Source organism: Nycticebus coucang, chromosome 7, assembly GCF_027406575.1.
Source record: "Nycticebus coucang isolate mNycCou1 chromosome 7, mNycCou1.pri, whole genome shotgun sequence".
Taxonomy (NCBI): Eukaryota; Metazoa; Chordata; class Mammalia; order Primates; family Lorisidae; genus Nycticebus; species Nycticebus coucang.
In genome coordinates, this window is record NC_069786.1 from 27,896,593 (window position 1) to 27,914,464 (window position 17,872).

General features: G+C 35.8%; 1 protein-coding gene across 15 annotated transcripts in view; it reads left to right on the forward strand.

The window, feature by feature from the left end:
* The window catches only part of R3HDM1 (R3H domain containing 1), a 227,505-nt gene that overhangs the window by 87,970 nt on the left and 121,663 nt on the right, over positions 1-17,872 (forward strand). For 7 of the 15 annotated variants that reach the window (XM_053596404.1, XM_053596411.1, XM_053596412.1 and 4 more), the window contains exons 4-7: positions 7,924-7,965; positions 8,431-8,520; positions 13,254-13,368; positions 14,976-15,054. In XM_053596404.1, coding sequence (XP_053452379.1) covers positions 7,924-7,965; positions 8,431-8,520; positions 13,254-13,368; positions 14,976-15,054 — 326 coding nt within the window. Of the gene's footprint in view, positions 1-1,470; positions 1,564-3,528; positions 3,664-7,923; positions 7,966-8,430; positions 8,521-13,253; positions 13,369-14,975; positions 15,055-17,872 lie in introns of those variants that run through there. The other 8 variants (XM_053596408.1, XM_053596418.1, XM_053596419.1 and 5 more) reach the window with 4 other exon arrangements.

Sequence of the window (17,872 nt, forward strand, 5' to 3'; positions counted from 1 at the left end):
CAAAGGCTATAAAGTCTCCATTTTTTTAATGGCTGAATAGTATTCCAGTGGTGTACATATACCACAGCTTGTTAATCCATTCCTGCATTGGTGGGCATTTAGGCTATTTCCACATTTTGGTGATTGTAAATTGAGCTGCAATAAACAGTCTAGTGCAAGTGTCCTTATGATAAAAGGATTTTTTTCAAATGGGAGGTCTAGCCTGAGTTGAGGTTTCTCCATACTTCCTTCCAAAAAGGTTGTACTAGTTTGCAGTCCCACCAGTAGTGTAAAAGTGTTCCCTTCTCTCCACATCCACACCAGCATCTGCAGTTTTGAGATTTTGTGATGTGAGCCATTCTTGCTGGGGTTAGATGGTATCTCAGGGTGGTTTTGATTTGCATTTCTCTAATAGATAGGGATGATGAACATTTTTTCATATGTTTATTAGCCATTCGTCTGTCTTCTTTAGAGAAGGGTCTATTCATGTCTCTTGCCCATTGATATATGGGATTGTTGGCCTTTCTCATGTGAATTAATTTGAGTTCTCTGTAGATCCTAGTTATCAAGCTTTTGTCGGATTCAAAATATGCAAATATCCTTTCCCATTGTGCAGGTTGTCTATTTGCTTTAGTTGTTGTCTCCTTAGCTGTACAGAAGCTTTTCAGTTTAATGACGTCCCATTTGTTTATTTTTGTTGTTGTTGCAATTGCCATGGCAGTCTTCTTCATGAAGTCTTTCCCCAGGCCAATATCTTCCAGTGTTTTTCCTATGTTTTCTTTGTGGATTTTTATTGTTTCATGCCTTAAATTCCCAGGCTATGTTTGTTTTGTTTTTTTGAGAGACAGGATCTTACTTTGTCTCCCTTGGTAGAGTGCTGTGGTGTCACAGCAACCTCCAGCTCTTGGGCTTAGGTGATTCTCTTGCTTCCGCCTCTGCAGTAGTTGGGGCTACAGGCGCCTGCCAGAGTGTCCAGCAATTTTTTTGTTGTAGTTTGGCCAGGCCGGGTTCAAACCCACCACCCTCAGTATATGGGGCCAGTGCCCTACCCACTGAGCCACAGGCACCGCCCCAGACTTTAGTCTTACAAATGTAAACTGTGGAATCTAATTATTTATATCCCAACATAATCTGAAATTTTAGAAAATGGCTTGTATAGAAGAAGTTTAAATAATAGAAATTGGAAGTAGATAAAACCAAAGAAAATATTTTTTCTACACGTTCATTTAAAGTAATGTAAGTTTTAAGTATATACAGGGAATATAGAATGCTTTGATAAAAAAGTGCCTGGTTAGCACAGAATTACTTTTTAACTTAATACAGAGTTGCCTATTCTTGCATACCACCAGACATTTCATCTTCCATTGGTACCTCTATGATACTGCCTGTAGGTTGTCATCTTAAATAGTAACTATTATTTTTACTTCTAAATTTGATGTATGTACCAACAATGTTGAGAATTTTGAGTAAACTATTTCTTTATTCTAATAGAGTAACAAGATACTCTCTACTTACATCTCTGAAAGTCAGCTACCCATATCTATGTCTGTTGCTTTGCCTCATCATAGTAATATGTGGAGTGAGGTAGGTAAAAGGGAAATGTTTACTGTCTAACAAGTATACATTTCATCTGTTTATACTATAAAGGCATAAAACTATTTAATGTATACAGTTTCATGGGTAAAAAAATTTTTTATTATTTTTATTATTTTATTTATTCATTCATTCAGAGACAGTGTCTCAGCCTAGTCACCCAGGCTAGAGTGCTATTGCATCATAGCTTACAGCAGCCTCAAAATCTGGTGCTTAAGTGATCCTCTTGCCTCAGCCTCCCAAGTAGCTGGGACTATAGGTGCCAGCCACAGTGCCTGGCTAGTTTTTTCTATTTTTAGTAAAGATGTGTGGCTTTAGTAAAGGGGTGTGGCTCTTGCTCAGGCTGTTCTCAAACTCCTGATTTCAAGCTATCCTCCCTTCTCAGCCTCCCAGAATGCTAGGATTATAGGTGTGAGTCACCACACCCAGTCTAAAAAGTTTTTTTTTTTTATAGAGACAGAGTCTCACTGTACTGCCCTCTGGTAGAGTGCCGTGGCGTCACACGGCTCACAGCAACCTCTAACTCTTGGGCTTACGCGATTCTCTTACCTCAGCCTCCTGAGCAGCTGGGACTACAGGCGCCTGCCACAACGCCCGGCTATTTTTTTTTGTTGTTGCAGTTTGGCCGGGGCTGGGTTTGAACCTGCCACCCTCGGCATATAGGGCTGGCGCCCTACTCACTGGCGCCCTAAAATGTCATTTTTAAATGAAGGAATGTCACACCTTTAATGCTGTGAAGAAACTGTATGATTTTGTACTGTCGGGATAAACTACAAAGAGGCCAACAGACATTAGACACCACCTCAGGTGGTTTTAAGCAGAGATTTTTCTCCAAGAGTTCCTTTCCATTTCTTTTTCTTTTATAAATAACTCTACCTGTGTGGCTCTCTTTCTGCTTTTAAAAACGGTTGGTTGTGTTTTTTATTCAAGAGTATATTTTGAGCTCTAATCTTTTGTAGAAATTTTAGGATTTCTTAAGAATTTAATACCACCAATTCAGAAATCTGCGGGCATTAATGTCGACAAGTTAACTTTCCCACATAATACCATGGAGTTGTGCTAAATTGTTGATTATGGTCCCGAATAATTGGGTGAAGTATTTTTGCTTGGCAATTTTTCTACCACACACTATTTTTATGGACATCATATGATTATGAAATAGTTAGCAAGGTGGCGTGGTAGGTATCAGGTTTCTAAATCTAGAAAACTTAACTGTGTTAAACTACTAGCATCTTTAATCTTTAACATGGGCTTGAAAGAATTGTGTATGTCTTGATTTCTTGTTTATAACTCATTTATGTGGCCTATATTGTTTGATTTTCTTCACAAAAAAATTTACAGATTAAATTTAGGGTGAATTGTTTTATGTTAATTTTGCAGTCATTTATTTGAAATGTAAAATTAAGAATCTTGTACCCTGTTTACTTATAAGAGGTTCAAACCCAATTTAGCCATTCTTTTACAGTAAATGACAAATCCTTTGTCTAGGAGTGTTCGTCTGTATGCATGTATATATAAGCACAATTGAAAACATTTTGGAACAGTTCAAATAATGGCTTTAACTATTGTTACCTAGAGGATAGCCAATCCAAATTGTATTGGTAACTCTTGTGGAGGAAATAAGAGAGCTAATTTTTGTTAGCAACTAAGCTTTATACGTCAGTGTATGAATGGCTTCTAAAATAGGTGAGTTAATTTTCCACACACAGAATTAGTTAAAGTGTGTGTTTAGTATCTTCCATTTTTGTAGTAAGCTCTTTGATAATCAGCTTGACAATTGCATCTTGTATCCCCCGAATTAGTTCAATGTAGTTCTTTAATAGGGGATGGGGGCAAATAAGGGATAGGAAAACAATGGCAGTCTAATAAGGCTATCAGAAAAGCTTAAGGCACAAAGCCACACTTGTTCAACAACGAAGGCAGTGGGCAACAAATTCCTTAATTGGTGGAACATGAAGTCTTTTATGTTTTTATTTTTTTAATGATTAAATAGGCTGGGCACTATGGATGGACACTGTAATCCTAGCACTTTGGGAGGCCAAAGCAGGAAGATCTCTTGGGCTGAGGAGTTGGAGACCAGCCTCAACAAAAGTGAGATCCTGTCTCTACTAAAAATAGAAAAATTAACCAGGCATTTTGGTGGGCTCCTGTGATTCCAGCTTTTCAGGAGGCTGAAGCAGGAAGATTGCTTTGAGCTTGAGAGTTGGAGGTTGCAGTGAGATACAATGGTACCATTTGCATGTTAGCCAGGGTACAGAGGGAGACTCTGCCTCAAAAATATTTTAAAAATAAAGGATTTAATAACAGTCTCTCTATGTAAAATCATTGAGATCATAATGTTGACTGTTTTCCTATTTGTCAAACAAATATAAAGAGTACAGGTATGTACATAGTACATAGTGCCTAACAAACAGTAGATGCTTTTGATAATATTGCAGTCATAATAATTGTAACTATTAGCAATATATGGCTTCTCAAATTTGTTCCTTTATTGTCGTCTAAAATAGATTTTCTTCTTTAGTAATAAATCTTATTTCTTGACATAAGTTCCCCAAAATTACAGTGTAATAATTTCTGTTTCTATTAAATTATCTCTGTATGCTATACTTTTACTTTCTTTTCTTAATATTTAATGAGTTCAACCTTTTTGTTTTGTTTTGTTTTTGAGACAATCTCACTCTCTTGCACAAGCTAGAGTGCCTTGGTGTTAGCCTAGCTCATAGCAACGTCAAACTTGTGGATTTAAGTGATACTCCAGCCTCAACTTCCCTAATAGCTGTGACTACAGATGCCCGTCAGAACACTTGGCTAATTTTTCTATTTTTAGTAGAAATGAGGTCTCAAACTCCCGAGCTCAAGTGCTCCTCCTGCCTCTGCCTCCAAGAGTACTAGAATTACAGGCATGATCCACCGTACCCAGCCATGAGTTCAGCACTTTGAAATTTAGGTTTTACTTCCCATACTACACTTTACTTTTTGAAATCATTTCTTTACCTTTTTAACCTGTTTCAAAGAAGAAAAATAAAAAAATAAAATTTTTTTCTAGGATTCGATATTCTTTCTATTGAATTTAATCAAATACACATTTGATGGCACTTGCAAGCACGCTTACTTTTTATGGTACTTTAGTGTGACATGTGTAAAGATATTTGCCACATGTAGGTATAGGAATACTTTTACATACTAGTTTTACTTCCTTGGAGAATTTTCTTGTATACATCACCAGTATACATGAAGAGGAGATAAAGGAAGAGGAAATCTTTTATCTTAATTTAATATGAGGAATAACTTAAAGCAAATAGTCTGAGACTTTCTCCAGGGACTTTTCCTTAGGGTCTGAGGGCAGGCCTTTGGATATTTAAGCATATGCTTTATGGCACAGAGGATTAAATGGTAAAAACAAATTAGCAATTGTGTTTGGTTAGTTGGTTTAATGATTTTTTTAAAAGTCAATTCTCAACTCAGAAAATATTGTATTTCAGTAGGAATTAGCAGCCTGGCATCTGTTATTTTTTATTGCCCCTGACCTTTAGCTAGAGATTGAACATGTTAATTCATTATCTTCTTCCACATAATTATCATTAATCCTTGCTGTTACCTAGAAAAGTACTGAGAATTAGTAAGCTCTTCAAGATGTATTAAGACTCTTCAGTCATTACAATTTCTTTTCTTTTTTTTTAAGACAGAGTCTGACTGTGTCGCCTTCAGTAGGTGCTGTGGCGTCACAGCTCACAGCAACCTCAAACTCTTGCCTCAGCCTCCCAAGTAGCTGAGACTACAGGCACCAGCCACAGTGCCTGGCCTTTTTTTTTTTTTTTTTTTAATTGTAGTTGTCGTAGTTTAGCAGGCCCAGGCCTGGCTCAAGTCCCGGTATATGTGGCTGGCATCGTAACCACTGAACTCCAGGTGCCAAGCCTTTCAGTCAATCTTTTTGTTTTGTTTTTTTTTTTTTTTTGGCTGGGGCTGGGTTTGAACCCGCCACCTCCGGCATATGGGGCTGGCACCCTACTCCTTTGAGTCACAGGCGCCACCCCTTTCAGTCAATCTTTTCAGTAACCTGTTAATTAGTACAAATGGTATGAACTTTATAGAGATAAAAGTAAACCGAAATAATTTGACCTGGTCACCTACTAATAAGTAAAGTCAGAAGTTTAACTCATCTACATATGAATCTAGCATTTACTTTTTTTTTTTTTTTGAGACAGAATCTCAAGTTGTCGCCCTGGGTAGAGTACAATGGCGTCACAGCTCACAGCAACCTCAAACTCTTGCCTCTTGCCTAGACCTCCCAAGTAGCCGAGACTACAGGCGCCTGCCACGACGCCCGGCTATTTTTTGGTTGTAGTTGTCATTGTTTGGCGGGCCCAGGCTGCATTCTAACCAATCAGCTCTGTTGTATGTGGCTGGCGCCCTAGCAGCTTGAGCTACAGGTGTCAAGTCATGAATCTAGCATTTACTTTGCTAGTTAATCATCACTTTTATTTTAGAGATTTTTTTTTTTTCTTAGAGACAGAGTCTCACTTTATCGCCCTCAGTAGAGTGCTGTGAAGTCACAGCTCACAGCAACCTCCAACTCCTGGGCTTAGGCGATTCTCATGCCTCAGCCTTCCAAGTAGCTGGGACTACAGGAACCTGCCACAACACCCGGCTATTTTTTTGTTGTTGTTGTGGTTTAGCCAGGGCCAGGTTTGAACCCACCACCCTCATTATACGGAGCAGGTACCCTACCCACTGAGCCACAGGCGCTGCCCTATTTCAGAGATTTTTAATTGAAGGTTTTATACCATTAATACTTAGAATTGTAAAGAAATTAAAGCAGAGAATGGGAGTAAGTCAAATTCCTTTCCCTTCTGATTCCTCAGAACTCATTTAGTTATTTGCGTTTGCTAGTATTCATCTATTTCTTTTCTCAGTTTTTTTTTTTTTACTGTAACCCTTACCTGATGGTAGCATAACTTTTTTTTACTTCTATTTTTAGATGTGAGTTATAGAAAATGAGAAATCCTATTGAACAAATTTAATAGAGAGAAAATAGAAACACAAGACAGTACAACATGCCAAACCCCTATTAGGCATCAGTGTTATTAGCATGTGTGCACACGTACTTACCATTTTATTTATGAAATTGTTCATTTTTTCTATTTTCTTTTTGTTGTTGTTAATTTGTAGTTTGTGTAATCCAGGGGTAAAATGCCAAGAATACAATGTCTCTCATGTTTGAAGAACATTGGACTCAAAATGGGGGTAGACCATACAGGTACTCTGTACTCTTTACTCTTGGCTTTACCTGGAAGGCTTTTTTTTTTTTTTTTTTTTTTTTTGCAATTTTTGGCCAGGGCTGGGTTTGAACCCGCCAGCATTTAGGGCCAGCGCCCTATTCCTTTGAGCCACAAGCACCGCCCCTTGGAAGGCTTTTTTGAATGTTAGAATGGACATCTTTTTTCTTTTTCATTTTTATGTGAAATAGTCTTGATATTAAGGACTTGGTATCTGTTTTATGTTTGGACCCAAACTGGCTCCCTTGTGTTAATCCATAAAAATGAGAGATACCTGAACCCTGTACTATTTGGTAGGATTGGGTTTGGTGAAGCCAATTGGTACAAAGTGGAAAGGGAGAGTATTTAAAACCTGTCTGGCTCAGATTCCCAAGTGCTTCAATTGGGTTGTGTAACTAAAGCCTGATAACACGAACTAGAGCTGATTGCCTCACAGGTTCCTATTCATGTGACTGATGATCTGTCAGTCATTCTCAAAATTCACATTGGAAGTCTACCCTCTTTTTTTCATTTCTGCTTCAATGGCTCTCCCCAGACATGACAAATAGGATTCTGTCACTAGTACACTGATGTCATACTTCATACAGTGTTGAAAAGTCTCAGTAGATAGTGGCTGATCTCTGACTAGCTGTACCTTTGAAACATTTTCTTTACTAAGTTTGGAATTTCTGAGCTCAGCTAAAAGGCTGAGAGTGCGTGTGGAGCAGGGGAGTGTCTTTGTGTGTGTTTGCCCTAATCTTGGCAGAACTGTACTAAGCTATAGAATACTGAAGAAGAGTATTTTATTTGCTACGAGGAAGTCATCATATGAGTTCCATTGAGCTCAGTTAACACAGAAATCGTGGCCATTTGCTGACTTAAAAATGCCAACCTGCAGAAGGATTTTAGAAAATCTTCTGCACGTGTGCTTCTGGGAAGAGGAATCAATACTCTTTTACTGAAACCAACTTTGATTTCCTCATTTTCCATACTTTGTACTCAGTTCATTTTTCTGTGGTTTAGGTTTATGAATTAAGAAGCAAATTTTCTGTTTCAGTATGAAATTTAATACAAATCTTTCTTGTTATATGTTCAGCGGCCATTGCAGTCATTTGGACAGACAGGAAAAAGGTCTAAGGTATAGTAAATATTTTGGTGTGCTGGCATGCCAAGGGCCTTCCTTCATGCTTGACAAGTTCTTGTTTTCATGTAGCACTACATTCAGTTTAGTTTTTTTTATATTTTGTTTGGGGCAGAAAGCTTATTTTATTTTATTTGGGGTTTTTGTCTTGCCTAGTCGCTTTTGTGCATTGCTTTTTTATCTTTGATGGTTCTTTATAGAGAAAATTGCTTTCTCACCATTCTTTGGGTTTTGAAGTGGGAATTATTCCCTTTTTTGCTATTGCTATAATTTTCAAAACTGCAACTGTTTGTTTTCCCTCTTAACAGGAGTTTTAGTGGTGCTTAATGATAAACTATGTATTTAACTTGCACATTTTATACATGGCAGAAACTCTAAAGAAACTTAAACTCTTTCTAGGGGGCTTTTGGATATGCCCTAGATTTGTGAAATGTAGTGTTAATTTTAAATACTTCTCTTTAGTCGAGCTCAAAGTTAAAGCTAGTTCGGAGCCTTGCAGTGTGTGAAGAATCTCCACCACCCCCTGCTGCAGAGATATCACAGGAGAACCAGGTAAAAAAAAAGTAAAAAGTAAAAATTGTTATTTGAAGACTCGGTGGAATTGGAGAATATTTTTTCATATGGTGAAATAAAAGTTGTATGTGTTATGGTGGTTTGTATTATTTTTACTAAATGAAACTGATTTGATAATACTTGCCACCCATTTAGAAGATGAGAGATTGGAAAAACTCTTTGCTTCAACATAAGACTTACAGCAATGAAGTCTCTTCTGGAAAAACTCAAGAGTCATATAATTAACTAGGAATATGGATTTAAGACAGTTATAATTATTATTGAAAGGCTATAAAATATTAAAGTAGTACTTCCATTGAATAGAATTGTGATGAAATTTGCCATCCTTTAGTTTTGGCTTTGAGAAATCTGTGAAATACTTAGTGGTCGTATATGTATAAAGAGACTCTGTAAGATACTTGATAGGTTGTTTTATGTATCTGCATGCATGGTGAATCCAATTTTCATATTAGCTTGTCTCTTTAATAGTTGTCCAATATTTCTAATTTCTCTTCTGTCTGTTGTAAAATACAGAACCATGAAGTTTGAGAGAATAATTTAATTTGCCTCTCATATTCTTTATAATGGTGTAGCTTTACTTTCTGTTACTCTGAGCTATGAATTGTTCTTTGTCTCATTATACATTTGGACATTTATGCATAATTATTTTTAAATCCTTTACTAATGTTTAACAATATGATAACTTTGGTAGGGGCTTATTCTACTTATTTGAGTTTAAACAATTTCAAATGCCCCCATATCCCAGCAATCAGTTTCCAAAGAATTCCAATTTTTTGGTTATTTGAAGAAGGCGTGACTGATTTTAGAAAAAGAAAGTTAAGCCGGGTGCGGTGGCTCACACCTGTAATCCTAGCACTTGGGAGGCCAAGGCGAGTAGATGACTGAGCTCAGAGGTTCAAGACCAGCCTGAGCCAAAGGGAGACCTAGTCTCTAAAAAATAGCTGGGCGTTGTGGTAGGCGCCTGTAGTCCCAGCTACTGAGGAGGATGAGGCAAGTGAATCATTTGAGCCCAAGAGTTTGAGGTTGCTGTGAGCTATGATGCTATGGCACTCTACCAAGGGCAATAAAGTGAGACTCTGTCTCAACAAGAAAAGAGAAGAAAAAGTTAAAATCATGTCATGTTGTACATTTTTTCCTTAAAAATAAATAACAAGTATACATTTGACAATTCAGCCAAAAACTATTGATTTAGATGATGCCCTCAAAAGCCTATTATAGATACTAAGAATAGTTGTTACATATTTAGAATATGTCTTGTTTTTAAAAAGCACTGTACTTTTGTTTCTAAAATGCATGGAAAAAAAGGCTTTCAAATTAAGTTATTTGTTGTCAATGAAAAGCACTTAAAAATCTGTTTTCTTTGATTTTTTGTGTATGTCAAATATATTAAAATTTGTGTTTTTAATGTAACTACATGAGACATGGCTGTATGTAGTCAATGAAATAGATACATTTCAGCAATGAAATAGACTAGGGAAAAGCAGAAATGTACATATTTTACTATGTACTATTGCTTGGCAAACATATTAACCTTTGGCTTGTGCATGGTTGTTGATAAGGCTGAGGAGGTACAATGCATTGTGGAAAAACATTGGTAAAATTGTTTTTTGAAATAGCAATTTTTTGTTTTTTGTTTTGTTTTGTTTTGAGACAGAGTCTCATTATGTCACCCTCAGAGTGCTGTGGCATCACAGCTCACAGCAACCTCAAACTCTTGGGCTTAAGCAATTCTCTTGCATCAGCCTCCCAAGTAGCTGGGCCTACAGGCATCTGCCACAATGCCCAGCTATTTTTTGATTGTAGTTGTCATTGTTGTTTAAGCTGTCCCGAGCCAGGTTCGAACTCACCACTCTCATTGTATGTGGCTGGCACCTTAATCACTGTGCTACAGGAACTGAGCCTAAAATAGCAATTTTTGAAAGGTCTTTTGTTCAAGTCAAAGTAAAGGGTATAGCCATTCAGAATGGACTGGTACATAGTGCAGTGTTTTGTGAAAATTTGCTTTTTTGTCTTATTAACCATAATTCATTTCTTTATCCTGTTACACCATCTTTGCTTCATGACATAACAATCATAGGTGATAGAGAAAATGAGAAGAAGGGTCAGGCATTTATGTCTATTGATACAGAAAAAATATTTGTTTTTGAGAAAAATGACAACGTAATCTTTTTTTTTTTTTTTTCAGTGCATTTTACCTTATTTGAAAAGTATTGAGATAAAAATTCTTATGGTACTACTTAAACTTGGCTAACAAAAATTTATATGAGAAAAGAATTAGCATCAGGAATATGTCATATATTAATATATACATTATTGATCATAGATAATTTTTTGTGCTTACAATTCAGAAAAATTATGTGTATAATGAATAAGGAGCTATGCCAGAATTCAGTTATTATACTTAATACATTCTTTCTCAGTTTCTCTTGGGTACAATGCATTTTTTTTCTTTTTAGATAATGACCTATGAGTAAAACCCTCTGAATGAAAGATACTTCTGTTACCCTGTTTCCCCGAAAATAAGACTTACTTACAGGAAAGATAAGGCATCCCCTGAAAATAAGACCTAGCACATCTTTGGGAGCACACCTTAAAATAAGACACTGTCTTATTTTCAGGGAAACAGGGTAGTAGAAAGTCTTTTCCAAGCCTTGCATTAACTAAATTGCACCTGAATGGGAATTGAAAAATAATTTATTTCTCACGAAATGTGCTGGTATCTAATCCTTGACAGTAGAGACACTTTCCAACTAATTTGTTTGATTGACAGTGTGATTTATGAAGAATTAATCTGGAATAAAATTCATCATTTGAAAGGGTGAGAGGCAATTAAAAGAGAGTTGTCACTTGTGTCTGTGTCTGATGAGAGCTTTATGAGAGGGAAGTGACCTCAATAACAGATGTCAATGACTAAGTGAAGAGTAAAGGAATGCAGCTTCCTATGGAGAGGTAGCTATCGTTCCAGTTATTTATAGTCAGAAGAGTTTGTGTATAAGGACTTCAGGGTTTAAAATGTCTTGTTTATTCTCTACTGAAAACAAAGCCAACTGAAGATAAAGTTTCAGTAAATTAAACCTACTAGATTTTTAAAATACAGTTCATTTTGATAAAGTAGTTTAATATCTACAATTAAAATGCATGGCTTTAGGCAGAGAACTTAGACATGAGATTCGCTGGTCATTTGAAGTACCGATTAGTGAAAATCTAGAAGAGGTAGTGTGAAATCTTTTCTCCTAGCCTGGATTCTAGAAAAGGTAGTGTGAAATCTTTTCTCCTAGCCTGGTAACTTGGGTTACCCTGAGTAATAAGAATAGAAGAAGCTACAAGTCAGAACAACTTTTAAATATTCTAAACTTCTGAAAAATAGTTCTGGGATTTATTTCTAGGTCATCTTATTTTACAGTTTTGAAAAGAATAAGGAAATACATTGGGAAATGAATAAGGAAAATGACTTACTGGTTGATGAATGTAATGAAGTTATCGTTGTCTTTGGTAAAGAAGGTAACATAAAGCAAGCGTTCATTCTGGTGAAAATTACCAATGCATATCATTTGCCCTATGTTGTGAGCACAAATTTGAACTGGAGTGGAATGGGGAGAATTGAAAAGAGATGAAAATAGCATGTAGCATTTCTACTGGAGTAAAAAATTATTTGATCAAAATTTTACTTAAGATTATTTTGAAAAATTTATATGTGGGTAGAAAACTTTAGAAGAAATCCTGTGGGCTGCAAAGTTGAAAATACTAAAATTTATATCCCCTTGACACTGATTTAATGCTCATATCACCACCACTACCATCCAAAAAAGCTAAGTTATTATTTCATAGATGGTTTGAATCACTAAAAAACAAACCATATAATTTAGTCTAAAAATAGACTACCCATATCTCTGTAGTGAAAATGATCTGGAGTTTATTATAGCTTTCTTACAATTTTCCCTAAGTAGATAGAGCTACATGATTTCTACCTTTTCAGACCATATGAATTCCAATAATTCTCTTGTGTTCTGAAATTGTATGTAATGACATTGTATTCAAAATTAAATGTTTGCTCCATCTCAGTCTTATAGAATGTTGTTAATTTACAGCTAAACATTGCATATGTGTTAAGATACATAGTGCTGTTTGAAATCTTTCTAAAACAACTTTGTGGTGATTGAAAAAGGAACAGTAATATATACATCTCAAATAGGTCATGTATAGTTGGTTTTGGAAATTTTTGTACTTAACACTTTCACAAGGCAAGAGAATGAAGAAAGATGCAATTATAATAGATACTCAGAAACGTAATTTTTATTAATCATTGATGTTCTTGTTTGTTGTGATTGATGGTAATTATCATGGTTTCGCTTGGCATCTCCATTGCAAAAATAGGTTAAAAAGACCTCACTTCTGACCCTCTGGGAGTTTTACAAGTAGTGTCCTTAAACTATTACAAGAAACATTTATTTTCTCTAAAATAATCTTAAGGATATGTTTAGTTTGATATATTCAACAAAAATATTAATTTTAACATTTTAAATCAAGATTTTGTTTTTAAAATGGTGAAATATTTTATGTAGCTTTCTAGTTCGGAGAATCTAATTGGATAAAATAATTTCTTTTCCTTTTTGTTCCTCTGTATAATATTGTGATGCTCAAAAAATATAATGTGTAATATTAAGTGAGTGGCTTTCAGTTTTCATTGAGTAACTCATTTTGCCTTCCCACAGGAGAAAATTCAGATCCCATTAACACAATCATTTGAAAAAGAGGAGAAGCCCTCAAAAGATGAAGCAGAAAAAGAAAAAGCCAGTGATAAGTTGCCCAGAAAAATGTTATCAAGAGGTTTGCAATTTATTTTTGTGTTTTTTAAACAAAATTTTAGTTTCACTCTAATTCCATTCTTTACTCCTTGAAAAATTATGTAATATATCTACGTTAAAAATGACACAGAATGAAGAAGTCATCTATTTTCATCTGGATAAAATGGTATTAACAGTTCTGTACATCAGTAAGATGCTTCAGCCAGAATTGCAACACAGACCAGAGTCATTGAGGAAGATCAGTGTCTTTGATTTTATTTTTTATAGACAGGTTCTCACTATGTTGCCCACGCTGGATTTGAATTCCTGGGCTCATGTGATCCATCTGCCTCAGCCTCCCGAGTAGCTGGGACTATAGCCTGGTAACACCGTGCTTGGCTTAGATAAATATCTAATCTCTCCGGGCAGCGCCTGTGGCTCAAAAGGGGAGGGTGCCAGCCCCATATGCTGGAGGTGGTGGGTTCAAACCCAGCCCTGGCCAAAAACTGCAAAAAAAAACAAAAATAATATTATTAATAAATAAAAATATCTAATCTCTCACTGTTTCTTATATTAAAATTCTGGAATCATCATCATTTGTATATTGATTCCATTGAAAATACTACTTTATACTCACCACTATTCAACTGAGAAAAAAATATTACCCTTTAATTCCTTATGATACAAAGAGCTAATAATGTTTGGTATCCAGTAAGAATATTTTTGGAAACCCAGAATGTTTATTTTTCACAGTAAGTTTGGAGGGTCTGCACTATCATCTAGCATGGTGGGTCAATACAAACGCTTTTTTAATATATAAACCCAGTTATATTGGCCATATTCTAACACTATATTCTTAGTGTTAGAAACAGCTAAGGATATTGCATTTAAGGGGAAGAAATAAACATGAATATTTGAAAAATATTTTGAAAGCAAACCTTTAGTAATAGACTTGATAAAAATCTAAGTAAATTGGCCAGGCACAGTGGCTCACACCTATAATCCTGGGAGGCTGAGGCAGGTAGATTGCTAGTGCTTACGACTTAGAGACCAGCCTGAGCAAAAACGAGACCCTATCTCTACTAAAAATAGAAAAACTGAGGAAAGAGGACACTTGAACCCAAGAGTTGGAGGTTGCTGTGAGCTATGACAACATGGCACTCTACACAAGGCAATAGCTTGAGACTATCTCAAAAAAGAAAAAACTAAATTATTTTCACAACTAAAATTCCTAGCTACCCCCAAATTTTCTCCACTTATATTCATAATTGAAGTAAGCTGTCTTAAATTACTAAAGACATATCAATTAAATCATTTGAAATTTTTCCCCTAAGGAGGCATTTTTGAACATGAGGATATGGTGAGTACATAAAAGGATCTTTAAGGAATTTATAATAACTTAAATTGGCACATGTGAGAGATTAATTTATTTTAAGAGTGTACATGGACATATGGTTATATAAACTCATGCATATTATACAAGAGTAGAAAAATTGTTATCTGGATTCATCGTAAGTTGCCTTTTTCTACTTTGTCAGTTTTTGAAATGGGGGACATCTCGTTTTATTTAAGATATACATCGTGTGTAAAAAGGAAAGGGATTTGTTTTCAAACAACTTTATACTGGGTTTTTGTGTTGTTGTTTTTTAGATTCCAGTCAAGAATACACTGATTCAACTGGCATAGATCTACATGAATTTTTAGTAAATACATTAAAAAACAATCCCAGGTAAAAATTAAATTTATAAGGTTTACAATGCTTCTAGAGTACCTTAATTTTGCTATATTTGTTTTTATTAGTGAGTTAGAGTATTAGAATAAGATTGCAAATATTTGAAGTACACCAGAAACATTTTAGTTTCTTAGGGCTAAGATGTTCGTCTACTATTTGCACACGTATAAATATCTTTTTGCATTATGCATGTCACTGTGATGTAAAAGTAGTTCATACTCTCTGTAGGAATGTTGGGAAGTACAGAATCACGATGATACTTGGGTTCTTAACAGAGAGAGCGATACCGTGAAAAGAAAGGAAAATATGTCACTGTAATGCATTCAACCAAATAACAAGTTAGTATATTCGTGTAGATGCAGGGGTGTTCAACCTGTGACCTGCAGGCTGCAGGCAGATTTTTTGAGGATTGTTTTGCTTATTTTTAGTGTTAGATTTCCTGAAAAGTATGCACGAACCTTTTCTTACGCTCACCACCTGTTGTGTTTGCATATTTAATATGTGACCCAAGATAACAATTGTTCTAATGTGCAGCAGAAAAGAAAAAAGGTTGGACATTTCTGATAGTTTTGAACTTAATTAAATGCAGAATTTTTTGTTTCTTTTTGCTGAGTTTATAATATAAACCTCAAACACAAAGACTTTTAAGGTGCTTTTTTTGAATCAGTACTTTAATCAAGGTACTAAATTGAGTAGTTTTTAACATTTTGCCAAGTCATCAACCACTTAAGACGCGTTCTCCCTATAATAAGGCTACCCACAAAATATCTGACCAACACTTTCATGGGGTAAAAGACACTAAGGTTAAGTTAAGAACCCATTCTCTTCTAGATACGTGTTTTAGCATTTCAGAGTGTTGGTTATTTAGCATACACTGAAATTAAAAAAGTAATGTCACTGGGTATTTGCTCGTGGAAGATAACATGAACAACTCTCTTCAGTGTCACTGAGGTTTAACCTCATGTTCGGTCTTGCTTCAAGATAACCTTTGTTCTTGTTAAAGCGGGTCTCTTAACTCGTGAGCTCAAGCAGTCCACCTGCCTCATCCTCCCAGAGTGCTAGGATTACAGGGGTGAGCAACCATGCCTGACCCAAAAACTGATTATCCTTCTTCCACCTTGAGAAATGATTAAGCAGATTTTACTTTTAAGGATTGTAATCATAACAAGGCTTTATCTTTCTTTTTTTAATTTCAAAATATTAAGGGAATACAAATGTTTTTATTACATGGATTCCTTTTATAATACTTAAGTTGGAGCTGTTAGTGTGCCCATCACCCAAATAGTGTTCATTGTACCAAATAGGTTTTTACCCTTTGCCTCTCTCCTTGATTTCCAATGACTTTAATATCTTTTTTTGCCTGTATGTGCCCATCAATTTACTCCCAAATATTAGAAAGTACATGTGATATTTTTTTCTTTTTTTTTTTTATTGTTGGGGATTCATTGAGGGTACAATAAGCCAGGTTACACTGATTGCAATTGTTAGGTAAAGTCCCTCTTGCAATCATGTCTTGCCCCCATAAAGTGTGACACACACCAAGGCCCCACCCCCCTCCCTCCTTCCCTCTTTCTGTTCCCCCCCCATAACCATAATTGTCATTAATTGTCCTCATATCAAAATTGAGTACATAGGATTCATGCTTCTCCATTCTTGTGATGCTTTACTAAGAATAATGTCTTCCACGTCCATCCAGGTTAATACGAAGGATGTAAAGTCTCCATTTTTTTTAATGGCTGAATAGTATTCCATAGTATACTATACCACAGCTTGTTAACACATTCCTGGGTTGGTGGGCATTTAGGCTGTTTCCACATTTTGGCGATTGTAAATTGAGCTGCAATAAACAGTCTAGTACAAGTGTCCTTATGATAAAAGGATTTCTTTCCTTCTGGGTAGATGCCCAGTAATGGGATTGCAGGATCAAATGGGAGGTCTAGCTTGAGGGCTTTGAGGTTTCTCCATACTTCCTTCCAGAAAGGTTGTACTAGTTTGCAGTCCCACCAGCAGTGTAAAAGTGTTCCCTTCTCTCCACATCCATGCCAGCATCTGCAGTTTTGAGATATTGTGATGTGGGCCATTCTCCCTGGGGTTAGATGATATCTCAGGGTTGTTTTGATTTGCATTTCTCTAATATATAGAGATGATGAACATTTTTTCATGTGTTTGTTAGCCATTCGTCTGTCGTCTTTAGAGAAAGTTCTATTCATGTCTCTTGCCCATTAATATGAGGGATTGTTGGCTTTTTTCATGTGGATTAATTTGAGTACTCTATAGATCCTAGTTATCAAGCTTTTGTCTGATTGAAAATATGCAAATATCCTTTCCCATTGTGTAGGTTGTCTCTTTGCTTTGGTTATTGTCTCCTTAGCTGTACAGAAGCTTTTCAGTTTAATGAAGTCCCATTTGTTTATTTTTTTTGTTGTTGCAATTGCCATGGCAGTCTTCTTCATGAAGTCTTTCCCCAGGCCAATATCTTCCAGTGTTTTTCCTATGCTTTCTTGGAGGATTTTTATTGTTTCATGCCTTAAGTTTAAGTCCTTTATCCATCTTGAATCAATTTTTGTGAGTGGGGAAAGGTGTGGGTCCAGTTTCAGTCTTTTACATGTAGACATCCAGTTCTCCCAACACCATTTATTGAATAGGGAGTCTTTCCCCCAAGGTATGTTCTTGTTTGGTTTATCAAAGATTAGGTGGTTGTAAAATGTTAGTTTCATTTCTTGGTTTTCAATTGGATTCCAAGTGTCTATGTCTCTGTTTTTGTGCCAGTACCATGCTGTCTTGAGCACTATGGCTTTGTAGTACAGACTAAAAT